Below are 20,236 nucleotides of genomic sequence, written 5' to 3' on the forward strand. Positions count from 1 at the left end.
AATACACTGGATGACTGGCTGAAAGTCTTTGGAATTGACAACTTAAAAGCAACAGTTGAACCAAGCAATATGGAGCCTCCATACACATGTATGCAACACACTCACAAACTGCCTTTAGTCTACAGTTTGTACTACCAATGGGTCTATATTCCTACATGGTGGGTATTCAGTTTTTGGCTAGATAAAGACAATTTTATTCTGGCTTTGAGTATGTTAGTGTTCATGGTGTATGTGATGTTGAACATTCCTTCATCCAATGGATTGAATTTTTGAATCAGCTGGATATCGGATGATAACTGTTTTTAATTGTGATGCCAACTGGCATAAAAGTGACTACTGGTTGCTTCAAAGATAATTCAAATTATAAGCAGAGAATTGTTGCATTAAATTTCTGGCCATTGCTTTTATAAGCATGGCAATGCTAGACAAAAACAAAGAATGTCCCCATGTTTGTACAGCAATTCTGAGGCTGATAAAGTCTTAAAGAACAATTTTCTTATTTCATATATTTTGATCACAGTCTGTATACATAGGTCTATTAAATTTCAAAATGGTATTAGCTGTGTTAAATATGGTTCAATACATGAAATTATTAAAGCTGATATAACACAAGTAATTTTTGGTATAAATTGTGACATTGAAAATGTATGTTGTAGGATGCCCGTGTCCATGTCACAATATAGCAGTCATGATAGCATTCACATAGCATGCATCATAGCATGCGAATGCTATTCTCATAGCATGCGAATAGCATGCGAATGCTATTCTCATAGCATGCGAATGCTATTCTCATAGCATGCGAATGCTATTCTCATAGCATGCGAATGCTATTCTCATAGCATGCGAATGCTATTCTCATAGCATGTGAATGCTGTTATAGCATTCACGTTTGCATGCCTAAATAGCATTCTCCATAGCATGCGAATGCTATAGCTCATTTACATAATTCGGGCTTCTGACATGCTATAAAACTGCTATCTGATTGCTATCCTCAAGGAATGCTATGAAAAATGCTTTGGAAGTACAGACATGGCTTTTTGTGAATGCTATCAAATGGCAGTTCTCATAGCATTCGCATGTTAATTGCATGCTAAAGGAATGCTAAATGACTGCAGTCAAGTTTGGTAAGGGTTACCTTGAACCCACTGTGAACCAAAACATGCACCAAAGCCAATACTGGCAGCTGCATCCGTGTACAGTTGCATGGATGTGTTAGATTGCCATTCATGCTCCACAAAGGGGGAAACCCCATTGAAATGTTTCAGAAATTCGATCCACATAAGTAGGTCTTGTCTTGCCCCTTGATTGAGCCGGATTCTGTGATGAGACTGAGTGACCCCTCGTGTAAGGGCAATAAGGCGTCCCATAAATGCCCGCCCAGGCGCAATGGCTTTACAGATAAAATTAAGCGAACCAATTAATGACTGCAGTGCTACTAGTGTGATCTTTTTCTTACTCAAAGTTGAGTGTAACTGGTCATTGAGTGCACTTACTTTAGTCATAGGGACTCGGACCTGCTTAGCCAGGGCATCAATCTCTAAGCCTAAATATGTTAATTTCTGAAGGGGACCTTCTGTTTTTTCTTGTGCAATGGGCACACCAAGTACCATGCATACCGACTCAAAGGCCTGCAAGAGTGCCTGGCAAGAATGTGCACTCGGCCCTACAAATATAAGAAATCATCTAAATAGTGAGTGACCATCAAACTCTCCGCAATCTCCTTCACCTTGAACTCTAGAAATGTACTGAATTTCTCAAAAAGGGAACACGAAATGGAACATCCCATTGGCAAGCATCTATCATAATAAAACTTTCCCTCGATTGTAAAACCCAAAAGATCGTAATCAGCCGGGTTAACTGGAAGTAATCTAAAAGCAGATTTAATGTCCGACTTTGCCAACCATGCTCCCTGTCCTGCTGTCATCACTAACTGCACTGCCTCATCAAACGAGGCATAATTTACTGTGCAATCTTGTTTATCAATGAAATCATTTACCGAATGCCCTGCCGGGAAGGAAAGATGGTGAATGAGCCGGAATGTATTAGGTTCACGTTTAGGTACCAAACCAATGGGCGAGCACTGCAAAGTTGGGAAAGGTGGGGTTGTGAATGGGCCTGCAATTCTATCTAGGTCTTTTTCTTTTTGGAGTTTTTCTTTTACTATTTCGGGGTGAGCAGCTGCTGAAGGTAAGCAACCTGCCTGCCTACTATGCCTTGGACCTTTGTATTGTAGTGAAAAACCTTGTGAAAAACCTCTCTCTAGCAGATGAGCATCACGTTGAATGGGATATTGGTCCAACCATTTCCTTAGAACAAAGAGCTTAATTGGTGTTGGAGGGACGAAAAGAAATCCCAGAGGGGGCCTTAGTGCTTGGTACTCTATTTGCTTGCCGGGAATAAGCAGCCTGGCCAGGTTTGGAAAGGTGTTGTCCAGCCTGATCATTGGACTTACGGACTTGGTCCTTACGCCAAGTAAAAGGGGACCTGGCAGTCAAACTCCCCATTTTGCATACCGCAGCCCCATGGCCCGTGCATGAACACTTACTACATTTGTGTACATATTTGCATCCACGGAAGTGACATCCGTGCACCCCATTGAACGCAAAACAAACCCCGATACGTTTGGAAACCATGGGAACTTTATTATCAAGGCCTGAGCGTTGCAAAGTGCCGGAGCCACTCGGGCCGCCGGTCATGGTCGAAACTGTTTGGGCGGCCGCGACAGTCGGCCAGAGTTCGGAATCAATCACTCCCCATGAGCGAGAGGGGTTTTGTTCTTGGCGGATGTTTTTGCACAAAAATTGCCACAAATGTATTGAAAGCAGAGGCCCACTTATCAAATGTGTCAATCTTTCCTCGATGCAGGGCAGAGGATTTGCGGACAACCATTTTGTTGCCCTCAACTGCGATGGCAAATTCCTCATCCTCTCCCCGAGCAATAGCGGTTGCCGCAGGCTCCTGATACAGCGTGGACATATCCACATAACTACCATTCCAAATCTTTTCTTTAATAGACAAAGAAACATGGTAACCCAAAGGTGTGCCAACGTATGGGATTAATGTATTGTCGATATTAGTGGTATCAGAAATGATGGAAGTGGCCGTATTGAAACTGGGACCTTGCCCTATACCTTGAGACGATTCTTGACCACTTGATCTGGTAGACGATTTGGCCCCTCGACGCTGCTTACTTGGCTGTACTCCATCATGGGCATGGTCCGTGTCGATGTTCGCTAAACGTGACAGTGGTGGTGCTGTCTGTTTAGGTCGCGGCATCGTCCACAATGTCAATGTTTATCAACTGATGTAGTGAAACGTAGATAATTGTCCTTATCGAGTTCAGCCAAATACTTTTAAGTCCGTGACGTTGGCCACTGGTGTCACACTGCTACTCAGGAGGTGGAAGTTAACGTTGATGCAGGTGTCAGATCTGTCAGTTTAATTAGTCAGCTCCAATCCCCGCTGGAAGATCCTTTTAGAAGTTTTCGACAGGGAACGGGCCAATCTCGCCCAAAACAAAAACGCTGTGTCCCAGGCCCAAAACAAATATGTGGGACCTTAATTATGCAAAAGATGTCATGGAAGACTCCAGATTTGTAAGAATGTATAAGAATTAAAAATTGTGAAGTAAAATTTGCTATCCAAGTTGTTTCTTCAGAGGCTGAGACAAAAGTGACTGGCCAGCAACTTTTCCATCCCGCCTAAACTTTCTACTTCTAGAATGTAAAGAACCAACCCTACGTCTCATTGGCCCATAGCCAGGCCTTGCCAAGTGTCACAGAACAAGAATTCTTATTGGTTGGTTGCCCCTCCAAGCCTTCTCAGCAATTGGTTAAAATTCGTGGCTGTTGATTGGCTATTCTCCTGTTTACAGGATCTCACTTTTGTCACAAAATTGTCAATAGGGTTTCATGTACAAAGTTCTTCATACAAAAGTACAGTATGAACTGTATTCACAGTGATAGAGATGTGTGCATGGAGTTAGCCTACATTTTGCACAACACATATGATATAACCAACAGGAGAATCTCAATGGAAATTTTGCTGCTTATAAATAATTTGATCATTTAGTGATAAAATTGAGTATCCATATTATCTTGGTTCCAACTCCTAACTTTCCTGGTAGCTGGCTTATTCTGCTTCAGTTTTTGTCTCTACATGTATGTAGGGAGTAGGTTTATCATGTCATGATCTGATTTGCCCAGTGGTGCCCTGTTGTATGGCTTGTAGGCGTCAGGTACGTTCCCGTAGCATTTATCAATAGTACGGTGACCTCTCGTTGGTATGTCCACGTACTGGTGGTAGTGGGGCATCACAGGTTTCAAATCACATTCATTGAAGTCGCCCATAAGTAGTTTAACAGCATCTGGGGATTGCTTTTCCAAGTCATGTACAAGTTCTGCTCTTGGATGGATATATACACAACAGTAACAAATATTGGTGGGAATTCTCTTGGGAGATAGTGTGGTCGTAGACCTACCGTAATAAGTTCAATGTCAGGCAAGCAGAGTTGATGTTTAATACAAATGTTAGTACACCATCTTTGATTGACAAAAATGCAAACACCTCCACCCGAGGATTTCCCCAACTCCAGGGTCCTGTCCATGCGTTTGCGGATGAAGCCATCGATATCTGTTTCAATGTTTGTGTTGGAGTCCTTAAACCATGTTTCACTGAAACACAGAAAGTTCATCCAGTTTATTGGAGAGGGACTGTGCATTACCTGTCATTATTGATGGTAGTGGTGGATTTTAATCTGCGGCGCCGAATACGAGCCCGGATTCCACCCTTTTTACCGCGTTTGCGTTTACGTAGGTCTTCTGGAATGTCCGGCATGCCTGGGGCAGTGGCTGCTGATGACCTGCGAAGATCCAAGAGTTCGTTCCTACCATACACAATGCGTTGTTGTTGCAATGGCCACTCACATGCAATAGTGCACTCAGTAGGTACTGCTAAAGTCCGTCCAAAACTGCTTAGTATAGGTGTCAAAAAGACAAAAAACCACACTATCGTGAAACTATGTGCCATCATGTACACATAAAAACGTTCAAAAAGTCAAAGACGACGACGAGTACTATAAAAAGGGTAAAAAATTACAAAAACTGATAGGAGCTGTACAAAAAGGTGGTCACCGCAGTGCAGCGCCCTCTAACACCTTTAAGGGACGTCACATGACATTTGATTGACATCACTTGAATTTTCATCTATAACACATCCAGGGGTGTGATTTTTCCGGATTTCCGGATTTTTAGTCTAACGTCTGCGGAATTTTATGCGGATTCTGGAATTTTATGCGGATTCCGGATTTCCAACGTTTTTTGTTTCCGTAATATCGCCCAAAAACTTCTGGAGAAATAGGCCCTAATTTATGATAATGGATGGACTGGTGACACAAGTCTAATAAGCAGTGCGGTCAAGCAGTGTGCGCAGTGGAGTACTTGAGGACCCGACTAAAAATAATTTTCAATGGGTTTGCACCTCGTGTTTGTGTATTGTATTGCGTGTGGATGTGTGTGTACGTATTGCATGTATTGTGCATGTATTGTGGAGTGACGATCATGAGCTAGCAATTCGCAAACACATTGGTGTCAATATTGCCGCGATTTTGTCAAGGAATTTAAGAGTATGGTTGGAAGAATTGGTAATGAAGTGTCACTGTGGATGGAAATAAGTTTGAGCTGCAGTAGTGCGTTGAAAAATAGCCACCACCAACACAAATTTCAAAAATGTTTTGGAAGCCTGGGACTGGAGTTCAAAGTATTGGATTATACTATAAACTTTTTAAGCACCGTTCATATTTTTTTGTGTGAATCGTCTCTTTCTCTCTGCAAACATGCAGAAGTAATAACATCACACACAGAAAAAGACATTATTGAATCAATCACATATGGATTATATTATTAATGACCAGACCTTTTTTCCTAATTTTCCCCCATTTGTTTTCTTTACTGAAGCGACAAAATTTGCAAACATTACAGAAATTACAGTACATAAAATGTCATCATCATCATCATCATGGCCCATCCCGTCGCAAACGACGATGGAGATGATGTCTCTCACAATCATCAATGTAAAGTTGTCTTGAGGAGGATAAACCGTTGTAGACAGCAGAGCGCCAATAGAGACGGTTGCTGGCAGTTGACTCCCAAGTAGTAAGTGGTATCCCAAAAGAGGCAAGGTCGCGTTTCAGGACGTCTTTGTACCGCAGTCTAGGTCGACCGCGGGGGCGAGGAGCGTCGGCAAGTTCTCGGTAGAGAAGATCCTTGGGGATTCGTCCATCTGCCTGCCTGTGCACATGACCGACCCACCGAAGGCGGCGCTGTCTCAGCATGGAAAACATATCGGCAGTTTCGGTGAGCTGCAGAATGGAAACGTTTGGGATATGATCACGCCAGGAGATGCCAAGAATGGAACAAAGGCATCGGAAGTGGAAGGAGTTGAGACGACGTTCTTGGCGACGGTACGTGGTCCATGATTCACGGCAGTACAGCAGGACACTCAGTACACAGGCAACGTAGACGCTGATCTTCAGTTTGATGGAGAGGTTTTTGTTGCTCCAAACACGTTGGCGGAGACGGCCGAATGTGGTTGCAGCTTTACCGATGCGGGAGTCGAGTTCGGCATCAAGAGAATTGTTGCTGGAGATGATTGAGCCGAGGTATGCGAACTCATCAACGACGCTCAGGCTAGACCCGTTGATGGAAATCAGGGGAGGAGCTATGGAACCTTGCGAGAGGACAACTGTCTTGCCGAGGCTGATCCGCATGCCAAACTCTGAGCAGGCTTTGGCAAAGGAATTACACAGGGATTGAAGGTCGGATTCACTGTGGGCGACAAGATCGAGCAGCATCATCTGCGTACAGGAGTTCTCTAATGAGAACACGTCTAATTTTAGTCCTGGCACGGAGACGAGAGAGGTTAAATAGCTTTCCTGAGCTGCGGGAATGTAGCAAAACGCCAGAAGGGTCAGGAAAGGCGCGCAGGAGTAGAGCCGAGAAGAAGATCCCGAACAAGGTGGGAGCGAGCACACATCCTTGTTTGACACCGCACAGGATCGGGAACTTTCCAGATTTGGAGCCATTGAATTGAACTGTGGCTTGCATGTCGTCGTGGAAAGCTACGAGGATGGACAGTAGTGTGTCTGGACAGCCCAGGCGCTTCAAGATGGAGAACAGGCCTGAGCGACTTACAGAGTCAAAAGCCTTCGTCAGGTCGATAAATACGACGTAGAGCTGGCGTAGTTGCTCAATGCACTTCTCCTGTAGCTGTCTAAGGGAGAAAACCATATCGGCAGTTGAGCGGGAGGCACGAAACCCACACTGGCTCTCTGGGAGGACTCTATCACCGATGACCTGTAACCTGGGAAGTAGTACACGGGCGAGAACCTTGCCGGCTATGCTAAAAAAAGAAATGCCTCTGTAGTTGTTACAATCTTGTCTGCTACCTTTGTTTTTGAAGTGAGTAATGATATTTGCATCCTTTAGGTCTTGTGGTAGACAGCGTGCGTGCCAGCAGAGTTGGAATACGTTAAGAAGCTCAGTTGACAGGGCAGCACCACCGCACTTCATGACTTCAGGAGGAATGCCGTCTGCACCAGGGAACTTGTTGTTTTTAAGACCACTGATTGCACGTTTTACTCCAAACAAGGTGATGGCACAGTCAAGCTCATGCAGGACGGAAAGTTGTGGCAGAAAGGCTAATGCATCGGAGCACACTTCTACATCGCTAGCGAAGAGAGAGCTGTAGTGCTCTGCCCAGCGGTCAAGCTGTGCTGATGGATCAGTAATAGCTATGCCAGAAGCTGACAGCAGTGGAGCACTCTTCTTTGGGGTAGGACCGATGGCCTCTTTAATACCATTGTACAGGCCACGAAGATCCCCAGAGTCAGCGCAGTGTTGGATGCAGGCACTGAGACCAGACCAGTAACGGCAGAGGGCGGTACGGACAAGGCGTTGAACGTTACTCTTTGCAGCACGGAGCACAGACGCCGAAGAGCGGGTACGAATTACGGTGGCTTTGATTCTGGCAGTTTGTTTGGCCTCTATAGCCGGGAGCAGGATGTCAGCACTATCACGGAACCAGTCGGGTTGTGATCGAGTACGTCGACCAAAGGCGGTAGGAGCGCAGTCCGTGACTGAAGACTTGAATCTAGACCATGCGGGACCAGACTTCTCAGGCGTGGGAGATGAGCCAAAACGATCGGTAAGGAGCTCACGAAACTTAGTGACGCGGTTGATGTCAAGGGTAGCAGAGGTGTTAACTGCAGGGATTGGCTTCGGCTGAGCTGTGTGAAATTGTTTGGGATGCATTCTGAGCTTGCTACGGACAAGGGCATGGTCAGTGTTACAGTCTGCTGAGTGCATGCTACGACATTGTTTGACACCGCACAGCTGTCGTTTCCTGATGATAATGTGGTCGAGTTGGTGCCATCGGTGTGAGCGTGGATGCATCCAGGTGGCCTTGGAGCAAGGAGAGCCTGCGAAAAAAGTGCTGGTGAGACACAAATCGTGGTCAGCACAGCACTCGAGAAGGCGCTGCCCGTTGTCATTCATTTTGCCCACACCGTGGGGGCCAATTACACCACTCCATGACCTGTAATCAGATCCGCTGCGTGCATTGAAGTCTCCGGCAAGCACAATGTTATCCCCAGCTGGAATGCTGAGCAAAGTTTTGTCGAGGAGTTGGTAGAATTCATCCTTCTCCTCAGAAGTAGCCATCAGAGTAGGAGCGTATGCCGAGATGACAGTGACCAGACCACTCCTAAGGCTAATTCGCATGGACATGAGACGGGGTGAGTGGGAGACAGTTTGTTCGATACATGGGGGAAGCGAGTTCTGAATTGCCAGGCCAACTCCATGCATAGGTCTTGCAGTGTCGGGGTGACCGGACCAAAAGAATGAGAAGCTAGCCTCGCGGACTGAGCCACTACTGGTAAGTCAGGTCTCGCCGAGAGCACACACATTTATGCCCAAGCGAGTAAGTTCAAGATCAATTATCGCAGACTTTCTTGGTGAAGAAGATTGGCGATGAGTGTGTATAGTCAAGGAGCGAACATTCCAACAAGCTAACACGAGAGAGGCAGTAGCAGGATGACGACCCGGACGCGCCTGCCTGGAACGCAGTCCTTGCCGGGCAACGGAAGTCCCCAAAAAGGGTGGCCCCCGACTGGCCGGACGCTTATTCTGATCAAGTCGTACAGTCATGATTGTTGGACGCCGAGCGCCGAGGCAAACGTTGATTGGGAGTGAATGCTTGCCCAGGACAGACACTCTCCTCTGGACCTTGCATTCATCTGGGCCAGCGGAACGCATAGCGTGACGGCTGGGATGAAGAAAGGTTGCCCCGCAGTGACGTACTATACGCCTGATGACCAACAACCGTTGACTCAGAAGTGAGTTCCTCCGCTTGATGGTCAAGCTGACATGTGTACTGGAGGGGAAAGTCCCTCACCTGCAGGAGTCCACCATGCAGGTTCACTCATGTAGTTTGGCTGACCAGCCGAGGTCAGGAGCCAGGGTGTGGCCACTGCTGTCAAGCAATTCCGTGGAGCCATACATGAGCTAGGGTGAACTAGTGGAACCAGAGGTTAGAGCCCCCATAAACATAGGGCGGCTGCTCATTGCCAAAGGTGCTATCCATCCAGATCACCCCTACACCCCCAAACATAAAATGTACATGCCCTATATATGGACATATGTGCATGTATATGTATACATGTACATGTACATCTATACAAGTACATGTACAATAATACATGTACGTGTACAATAATACATACTGTACATGTACAATAATACATACTGTACATGTACATACATGTCAACCGAAGTTCGTGGATTTTTCATTTTTGTCCGATCACACCCCTGCACATCTCGGCATTGGTACCTATGAAGTTACAGTCCAATCAGACCTATGGTTCTGTAGATATAGGCCTTAGAAAAATAACCCTTTCAATGTGACATCACAATACATGTGATGACGTCATGATGACTTCACTTAAATTTTCAAACTAATCCCTGTGTACATGTATGTGCATACCAAGTCTCAACCCAATCGGACTTGTACTTCAGAAGTTATAGCGACTTGAAAAATGCACATGTACTATGATATCACGTGACAAATATGATGACGTCATCGTTACAAAAATCATCGAAACTATCTTCGGCTGCTGGTCTAAGTGTCTGCCAAGTGTAAAGTACGTCAATCAGACGTACATGTACCGTACCCCGGTATGAAAGTGCCAAAGTGTAACGTTTGAAGAAAAACATATACAAAACCTAAGGGGAAAAAATGCATCTGTAATCTGAAGTGTCCTGACACCTAATGATGTCACGATCACGAATTTCTTCTAGGACCATCTGTGGGTGATAGTCTAAATGTGTACCAAGTCTAACGTTGATCGGATTTACGAAAGTGCCAAAGTAGAGTGTTTTAAAACGTGTACAAACCCTATGGGGAAAAATGTATCTTTAATGTGACGTAACCCAACACCTGATGACGTTACTATCACGACTTTCTTCTTGGACCATCTGTGGGTGGTGATCTAAGTATGGTACCAGGTCTGAAGTCGATCAGATTTACGAAAGTGCCCAAAGTGAGGTGTTTTAAAACGTGTACAAACCCTATGGGGAAAAATGCATCTTTAATATGACGTAACCTGACACCTGATGACATCACGATTGCGAAGTTCTTCTAGGACCATCTGTGGGTGGTGATTTAAGTATGTATTAAGTCTGAAGTGGATCAGATGTACGAAAGTGCCCAAAGTGAGGTGTTTTAATTAAAACGTGTAAAAACCCTATGGGAAAAATTGCATCTTTAATATGACATAATCTGACACCTGATGACGTCACGATCACGAATTTCTTTTAGGACCATCTGTGGGTGGTAGTCTACATGTAAGTACATGTATGTACCAAGTCTTAAGTCGATCGGATTTGAAAAAGTGCCAAAGTGGACTGGTGGAAGAAACATGTACAAAACCTATGGAGAAAAAGTCTGAAAAAGGAAAAGAAAAAAAAAGAAAAAAAAAATCTTAACGAAAACAAGAGCTGTTTCGGTGTGTGCACCGAAACAGCTAAAAAAATATTGTTTCTTTTTTTCTTTTTCGGGCAATTCTTTTGGTTTCATTTAGGCAATCTCATTTCAATTGCCATTTTTTAAAAATGTGTATGCAAAAAAATCTAAGCAGAGATTGATGTGTTAAAATTTGTAATTTTTTTTTTTTTTTCCAGGCAAATTTGTTTGTTTCATATGGCAATCGCTTTCAATTTCCATAATTGCTTAAAAAAAAAAAAAAAAAGAGAGACAACAGTTAAAAAAAAACCTTTTCTAAATAAAAATCTAAAACAAACAAAAAGTGGACATTTGGAAGTTTAGTTACATGTCAGTAAAATGTTGAGGATTAGGAACTTGTTTTAAAGTTGTACTCTGAACCAGCTTTAGTTGATCTCCTTTATCAAGTGGATAAGTGTTTGGCTTAAAAGGGGAGATGTAATGAATGTGTGCATTCATGATTTAAAGGGAATGTACATCATTGGCTTTTGTTGTAATTTTCAGAAATGAACTATTTGAGGGGTTAGTACAATAGATCAAATATTGTTACACTGACATTTTTGAAGTTTTGTATTCGAAAAGGTTGGAAAAACCAAGAAAAACAGAAATGTTCAAGTAGTCTGGTTCCCTGACTCCACAAAAGATAAAATGGATCAATTTATAGATGATGGAAAATTGTAAGGCAAGGGAACCAGTCTAGCTGGCCTGCACCCGTTCATAAACATGTAACCAATAGCAAACAAAATTTGGACTGAAAAAATGGTAAATTTGGAGCAGTAGTTGAAAAATAGTTAGGTTTTTCCAACGCTGGACGGCCGACCAGCATTGGAAATGTATACAAAAATACCATTTTCTTGAAAAAGACTTCACACCAGGTGCCATAATTTTACAAGATGCATGAGACTGTCATGTACCAACATCCTAGTAAGGTATTTCGTAAAAACTTTGTAGTTTTATTTTTCGATGTTTGCAAATGTTGTATATTCCCTTTAACCACATAGCGCCCTCTATTGTCTAGAGCACATAACCATGTGAGTTTTGAGTGCATGTAGGCAGCCATCTTGTTAGACACAATACACTATTCTTAGCTAGCTGAAACATCTCAAGTGTGCTTTTTATTCAGTCCGATTCATCTGATCATTACAGACATGGAGAGGAGGCCAAGGAACCAACCTGCTTTGGTCGTGTTTAATTTTAGCCGTACGCGGCAGCTATGACCACAGATTTCTCAGAATAGTTAGAAATGTTAGGTCTAGAAACCAGACTTTTGCAATGGGAGCTGTCATTGTCTGCGTATTATGTCTATTCTTCACTATGGAGCTCTCACAAATGGTATACGAAGCAGCATCTACTTTTAAAGAGGTTAGGAATGCTCGAAGACATTTCCTTCATTTTTCGGCATATGTAGTGATGAAATAAAAACGACTATTGTGTCTGTCATGAAATTAGTACAAAAGGTACTTTTGAGAGCTGTTTTTCAGGTCCTGTTTCGACCCGAATGTGCAATTTGTGTAAAAGTCGTCGTTGGGGGCAGCAAACAAAACATAGTAAATTGTGACGTAATAAACAGGACTCCAGATGCAGCGTAGTCCTGTTTATTACGTCACGATTTACTATGTTTTGTTTGCTGCCCCCAACGACGACTTTTTTACAAATTGCACGTTCGGGTCGAAACAGGACCTGAAAAACAGCTCTCAAAAGTACTTTTTGTACTCATTTCATGAAAGACACAATAGTCGTTTTTATTTCATCACACCTTAGGCTACATATACCCGAAAAATAACGGAAATGTCTTCGTGCATTCCACAACCTCTTTAAGGGAATAAATATGTCCTTGGGCAGCTTGGGGCCTGGACACTGATTCGGCTCAGGCCATTATTGGCAAACTGGCCCACATTATCAGCGACCAGGCTGATAAATAATATCAGGTTCTTATTTAAATATACCGGTTCTTATTTAACACTGTCCAGTGTCCAATCACACATATATAGTCCAATTCAGAAATATTTAAAAGTCAGAAAGTCTAAACAAGTCAAAATTATAAATTTCCAACGATTTTGTTTACTTTATTATGATTTTACTTTATGTTGTTTCAATTTCACTTCATGTCTACTTACTTTTACTTATGGTATGTGCCTCTCGCGAGTAGGGCCTAATACCAAAAAATAATCTCCTTATGGGGAGATTGGCGCAGAGATTTTCCAAATGATTTAAGGACTATACAATATATGACTTAATATATGGAATCATGGATAGTGTTGTGCATTATAAAGCGAAGATTGTGAACGTTCAACCAACAAAAGGGTAAAAGGGACCAGATAGTCAGTAATCAAAATTTCATATGACACCGGAAAATATTTAAAACCAGCCACTGGTGTTTCATAAACCATTTAAGGCAGCCACGTGACAAGCCCTCGACCAATAGGTATGGGTAAACTGTCTTTGGTATAATGAATGCCAAATAAATATGAGAGAATGTTGTGTGGGGACATATCTATATAATAACACTTTGGGCAGGGTCAAAATTTTAGCGGGTCATGAGCACAATGCCTGTAAAAGGAAACATTTGAAATGCAGTTGGTGAGAGATCCAGAATACCATTTAGGCCTATACCTTTGACATCCAACAAAGGGGTAGGTTGAATTAATAATACAAAATCCAATATTTAAACAACAAATGGGGATGCCTCATTGCCCAGTTCCTGGCATGGTCTCAAGTTATTAATTGGGACCACTCATGCTTGGGCGGAATGTAAAAGAGTGAAAAACCACTTAAAAAGAGTTGTCAGCCAGAAGGAACTTTCACTCTTTTGGAGCTTTTTTTTACTATGGGCCATTGTCAAAACCAGACTAAAAGATAAAAGCTTCACTCTTAAAGAGTGAAACAACCATTCTTTTAAAGAGCCATTATGGCGGACAACTCTGTTTGGGTTGTTTTCACTCTTTAACATTAATAAGAGAGAAGATTGTGTGGGGACGAAATTATGCGGTCGAGGCCAGCTAGGGCACATAATCCACACTGTCTGTTTTTGTTCCAGTAGTTACTAGTCAAATTTAACTTTTATTTTTCTTCATTTCTCCCCCTTCTTAATCTTCAATTTTCATTTATTTATTTTGTTTCCGCTACAGCATTTAATCTCCACGATGCCAAGGTCACACCTCTATCTGTGGAGTCCAATTATTTCCCCTGTCTTCAGTCATTAGGGGTACACAATGAGATTCAACAAGTACACTACTGGCAAAACAGCATCCTCTATTCCAAACCTCAGCAAAATAAAATGTGTTGCAGCGGAAACCGAATACTACTGGATCGACAATGTCAAGATAACAGCAAAAGTGGGTATCCACAAGTCAGTTATGTGCCACTACCAAGGTTTTCATCCACAAATGTTTTTGATGTAACTTCCATGGCGTTCACCGGGCAAGCAAGTATTCTAACTCAGAGTACAACAGGATCTAAAATAGACAGTAGTCTGAACCGTACACCCAATGACAACAACTTGCGTTTATGTGGCATTTCCAAATTTAAATGTCCTGAATGTATGAAACTGTTTGTTACCTCTGGGGGCCTAATGAAACACAGACAATTCCACAGTCAATCGGTCTCTGGCAGGAACTGTTTTAGCTGCAAACATTGTGATAAACAGTATATGTCTCTAGGGGCCCTGAAGATGCACATTCGCACTCATACATTGCCTTGCAAATGCAAGTACTGTGGCAAAAGTTTTTCACGACCTTGGTTACTGCAGGGCCATATCCGCACGCACACAGGAGAGAGGCCATTTTCGTGTGCACATTGTCGACGTTCTTTTGCTGATCGTTCAAATCTTCGTGCACACCTTCAAACACATTCTGAGGTGAAAAAGTACGGTTGCCAGAGGTGCGCTAAAACCTACTCAAGAATTTCTCTTTTAACAAGGCATGAGGTCACCGGTTGTTTTCCACAAGCAGTTGCTTCAAGTGAATAACAGCGAAAATTCTGCAAAGCTGTATGGAGCGAGTTCCCAATTAATAAATCAAAAAGTGCATTTAACAGTGATTATTCTTATATATTGTCTAACAATTAAGGTGATTTTGTTTTTTTATTATTACGTTTTTCCCAATTGTAAACTTGTATGTGTGTTCATCCATGGAGCAAGGAACAGAAGGAGATAGAACTCCCCTACTTCAAAGTGGTATATGATCGTCACCTCCCTCGAAAGCAACAACAGAAAGCACCTGGCAGCCAGCTTATTCAGTTGCTTTTCTACCCTATTGATATCCGTGCCCACTAATGCTAGAAGAAGGAGTTAGGCTTTGTGGATAGCACCATGGTAATGCCGGCGCAGTTGTCATACATTGCCGTAAATGAATGATTTTGAAAGCGTATGTTCGGAGTTGGCTAATACTGGCTCATAATGTGGTCAACATAACTGAACAAAATACTTATACTCTATACCGTCCGTTGGAAACCGTCGGAAATTTCCCAAATTGTCATTTCATAAATGATATATTGCCAATAAAAATTTTCGAAAGACATGATAACTTTTCGGAAAAAATATTCAATTTATCTTCAAATAACAGAAACAGATAGCGCTTTCAAGGTCCAATAAAACGCACATTGATTACTTGATTTCATAACTCACGTCTAACAACCGAACAGTTGTTAAAACCTATAAAAAAAATTTAAAAAAAGAGAGCAACGATGTGACATGACGAGGGAGGTTGTTGGTTACCAGCTAAAAGGTGGTGATGATCATCGTGTTCAAAGGCCACTTGCATTCATGCAATGAATGGTCCAGGCTTGGGGTCACAGTTTTTTTTAGCTATGGACATCCTGAGGGATTGGAGTGTTAATGGTCAAAATGTAAAGTGCCCAAGAGTTCTAACTCCTTCTGTTCCTTGCTCCATGGTTCATCATTACTGATTTTTTAATGATACATTACTAGTCTCATGGCCATGGGGTTTCTTCGCTTGCAAGTTAAAGGGAAGTCTTGGCCCAAGACATCAGTGATCAATAGCCATGGTTGCATTGTAGAGTGCTGTTGCACAATGTGCGGTAGAAGTGTGACATTATGTCGGGTCGTCTCCAATGGTGACCATTCAACACAATGTCTCATCCACCATTTTAATTGTACTTTTTGAAGAAGCAGTTTAGGTGAACATTTTCTATTTGAGATTTCGCAGACGTTAAGAATAAATAAGACTGAAAAATGGGAGAGTGCTTCATAGATGACTGTAGTCATCACTCAGAATGTGATGGATGCCGGTAGTCGTGCATGTGGGGGTATCATTGCGTTGCATATCTAATTAGTGATGCTTGATCACAGCACGTAGCGCATATGTTTAAATTACATTCATCGAGCAATATATTCTTTAAAAAAAAAAAAAAAAAGGCTCAGCACTCAGTGCTGAACATTCATTATTGCGCACGTGACTGATTATAAAACATAGATATGGAAACCATTTTGTAGTGGCTGATTGTTTCCTTAAGAAAGACTAGGGAGAAAATAAAGAAGTTGAACGGCTACAACAGGATTCCAAGGACGTCAGTGTGAGCAGGCGTGCTGGTCTAATATGCCGTTAGATATACACGATCTGATTGATCACTAGCGTCTTGGACAAAGACTAATTAAAGGGCCATGCAATGTCCTTTTTTTATGTAAATGCAATCCTTGAAATTGAACCTTATTCAAACGTTTTGCCATTTTCAAGGGTATTTTGTTGCCATTTTTGTTAATTTTCATGCTAATGCCAGGAATGTAACTGGGAATTTAGAAGAAGAAAAAAAACAAGGAAACTCCAATTCCAAACCACACAATAGTTGAGTATGTATGGGGGAACCCCCCCCCCCCCCCCCCCCCCGAACTAACTTTCACCAATTTTTTTGGGTGCCTTTTAGGGTCCTTAAACACATTTTGGATGTTAACAGTAAAACAAATCCGATGCGAAGGAGATATCTAAGATGGTGGCCAATATGGCCGCCAAAATTGGTAAAAACTGGAAAAAAAGACATTTCTAAAAAAATATAAATGAAATGGTTAGGTTTATGTTTTAGACCCTCAAAAACTAATTTCTGGTATCCTTTTTTTTTTGCTATCATGCTTCAAATTCAAGATGGCGGCCAATTTGGTGGCCAATATGGCCGTCATATTGGTACAAAAAAATGAAAAAAGGCACATCTGCCTAATAGTATGATAAAATCATAAATGAAATATGATTTTGGCCTTCTCAAATTCATTTCATGCTTCAAATTCATGATGATGGCCAGGATGGTAGCCAATATGGCCGACAAAATGGTAAACAAAATAAAAAAAAGTCATATATCAGCCATAAAATTTAAAAAGTTAGTTATATGTTTTTTACCCTTGAAAAATCATTTCCGGTATCTATTTTCAATGCTATCATGCTTCAAATCCAATATGGCGGCCAATATGGCGGCCAATATGGCGGCCAATATGGCGGCCAATATGGCCAATCCAGGGTCTTTATTTTATTTCATGTGCGTAAAGTCACGTGACCCTTCCTTCCGGTTCAAACCGGAAGTGGCTTATAATTTAAAACTGGAAAAAAATGTGAACTTGCTTTCAATGCTGTTAGTCCGTGGTGAGGTTGTAGTTCACACAAAAATTACAGGTGACGTCATAAAATGTTAGAGCGCCCTCTAGCGGCAGGTTGAAAAATGAATTTTGAGTTGATGTCTGTGGCGGAGTTTGCGGTACTTGCTTCAAAATGAGGGTATATAATGACCTTAATGCAAACAACACCTGTGCGCGAAAAAAATGATGATGACATCAGACCGGAAGTTAGAATGAAAAAACCCTCTTTTTAATTGAAAACTCCTAAAACATCTACCCTTATAGTAATGTGGTGGTCTACCCTACTATAATTCTAGGGCTGGGGTCCGTCCATAATTAAACACGGATGAAAGCTGGACACCAATCAATCACTTCTCGATCACTACGGTTTACATATCAAATCCTTTATGGTCAAAAGGACCCCATGTAAACTGGCCAAAGCGCACAGCCAGATGACCTTGGATACATAGAGATAAGAGCTCCTGGGCTCTGTGTATATACAGTAGCGCTGCCTAGCACGTGTACAATAAACAGACCCTACGCGCTGAGCCATTGAGCAACGGCAAATTTTATTGGAGTTTAGATGTACAATTCTTTTAATAGTAAATGAATACACGCGAGCCTAAACCTTAAAGGGAAAATACAACATTTGCAAACATCAAAAAATAAAACCACCAAATCATTTTGAAATACCTTGCCGGACTGTTAGTGAATGACAGTGTAAAGCATCCTGTAAAATCATGGCACCTGGTTTACTGTCATTTTCAAGAAAAGTGGTACTTTTGTATCAATTTCCAACGCTGGTCGGCCGACCAGCATTGGAAAAAACTGGCTTTTTTTCAAACACTGGCCCCAATTGACCATCGCACTTGTTTGCAATCGATTACACACCTATGAACGGGTACAAGCCAGCTACACTGGTTCCCTGACCTTACAATTCCCCAATGTATGTAAACTGCTATGTTTCTTCTTATATGGAGTCAGGGAACCAGACTACAGGAAAATGATTGTTTTTCTTGGTTTTATAGCATTTTCGAACCCAAAACCTCAAAAAAGTCAGTGTAACTATATTTGCTATATATTTCCAACCCCCCAATTCCATCCATTTCGGAAAATTACAGCAAAAGCAAATGATGTATATTCCCTTTAACCAATCACAATAAGGGTTATATTGTTGAAAGGCTGACAAGATGAAGAAAAATGACTCGAGAGATCTAAGCTCCCAGGTGGCGCTATTTAATGTTATGATGATGTTAATGGACCAGTTCTTGGCTGAACGCGTGGTTTACACACAAAACAGGGAGATTTTTGACTGAAAATGCAATGTTTAACATCAATTCGCGAGTGAAACTCAGTGTTTTATTCAGTTTTTCTTTCATTTTCTGAAAGAGTATATTGTTAGGGTCACACTGTAGTGAGATCTAAGGTATACCCTGTTGAATAATGAAGTGGTGGCGACAGATGTGAAAAAAGGCCCGTTTTTAATGATTTTTTCACCGTGTTCTCTCAGACTCATAGAGGTTGCACATAAAAACCGGCCCGGTGGGTTAGTTCCCCAAAGGAATTCATATGTTACGAATCTGATGCTTGGTCATATCATTGAGTTAGGAATAGAAAACCCCAAAAACAAAACCCTGAAACAAAAAATAAGTGGTGCCTATTTATTACATAATAATACACATAGTTTCTTAATCATATCTGGGTTCTAGACACACTTTTAGTTTAATAATTGTCTTCAAAAATAATAATAAATATATATAAAACCTTACCCCAGGGTCAGTCAATCCCAAATGTTAGGATGTCTCATGCATGTACATGGAGTGGTGTACATTCTGCACTGTGAAAAACACATAGAACTACATGTACAGTCGACTCTCGTTAGTACAAACTCTGTTAATACAAAATTCTGGTTATAACAAACATAAAGGCTTGGTCCCGAATGTGCATTTATGTGCACAATGAATGGGACAGATGTTCCTCTTAACACAAAATTCCGATATAACAAACAATTTGGCTAGGTCCGAACGAGTTTGTTATAACGAGACTCGACTGTACATGGTTAAACACATGTACATGTACGCAGAAAGCTTCATTTTGTACATCACGTGTCTGCAAACTTTACACAAATAAAGCGATTAAAGGAAGCTGTAAAGTGGATCTATGTTATCTTGGCTTAATAAATACTCACTTCCTGGAACTTTAATCCCCCAAAATTGTACTATTCTGTCTTATTTCAGGATGCAGGGTTGTCATTCCTGAGTTCCTGACATTGGTGTACGGTATGCACGTGTCCGAATTTCTCATCGTCCACTCTACGCAAAATTATTTCTCACTGAAGGGAAAGTCCCTCCGCACGCGATCGCGGTGCCATAGAGAAAAAGCTCTCACGACAAACACACCATACACAACGGCGGTGTCCTATATCGGGACTCCCACAGTAATATTCTTGAATTTTGCTTCAAAACACACTCTAAGGGTAGGTCTGAAACTTTCCTAGGTTTGGTGGCAAAAAGCGTACTTGCACAAGCCCTGCAGCACACTTAAAATTCAGGTTGACCACACCTCCGCTTTAAACATCGTATAGCACGTACACGTACAATGTACATTACGTCCCTTCATTCTCGC

The 20,236-nt window shown here is 41.9% G+C and overlaps 1 protein-coding gene across 1 annotated transcript; it reads left to right on the plus strand.

Moving 5' to 3' along the window:
* Positions 1-12,079: 12,079 nt before the first annotated feature.
* On the plus strand, positions 12,080-16,264 carry LOC119739469 (zinc finger protein SNAI2-like). Its single transcript, XM_038214437.1, has 2 exons — positions 12,080-12,387; positions 14,184-16,264. Exons 1-2 carry the CDS (start codon positions 12,354-12,356, stop codon positions 15,020-15,022), a joined length of 873 nt encoding a protein of 290 aa, XP_038070365.1. The 5' UTR covers positions 12,080-12,353; the 3' UTR covers positions 15,023-16,264.
* Positions 16,265-20,236: the final 3,972 nt, after the last annotated feature.

This window comes from Patiria miniata, unplaced genomic scaffold (genome assembly GCF_015706575.1).
Source record: "Patiria miniata isolate m_02_andy unplaced genomic scaffold, ASM1570657v1 HiC_scaffold_30, whole genome shotgun sequence".
NCBI classification, from domain to species: Eukaryota; Metazoa; Echinodermata; class Asteroidea; order Valvatida; family Asterinidae; genus Patiria; species Patiria miniata.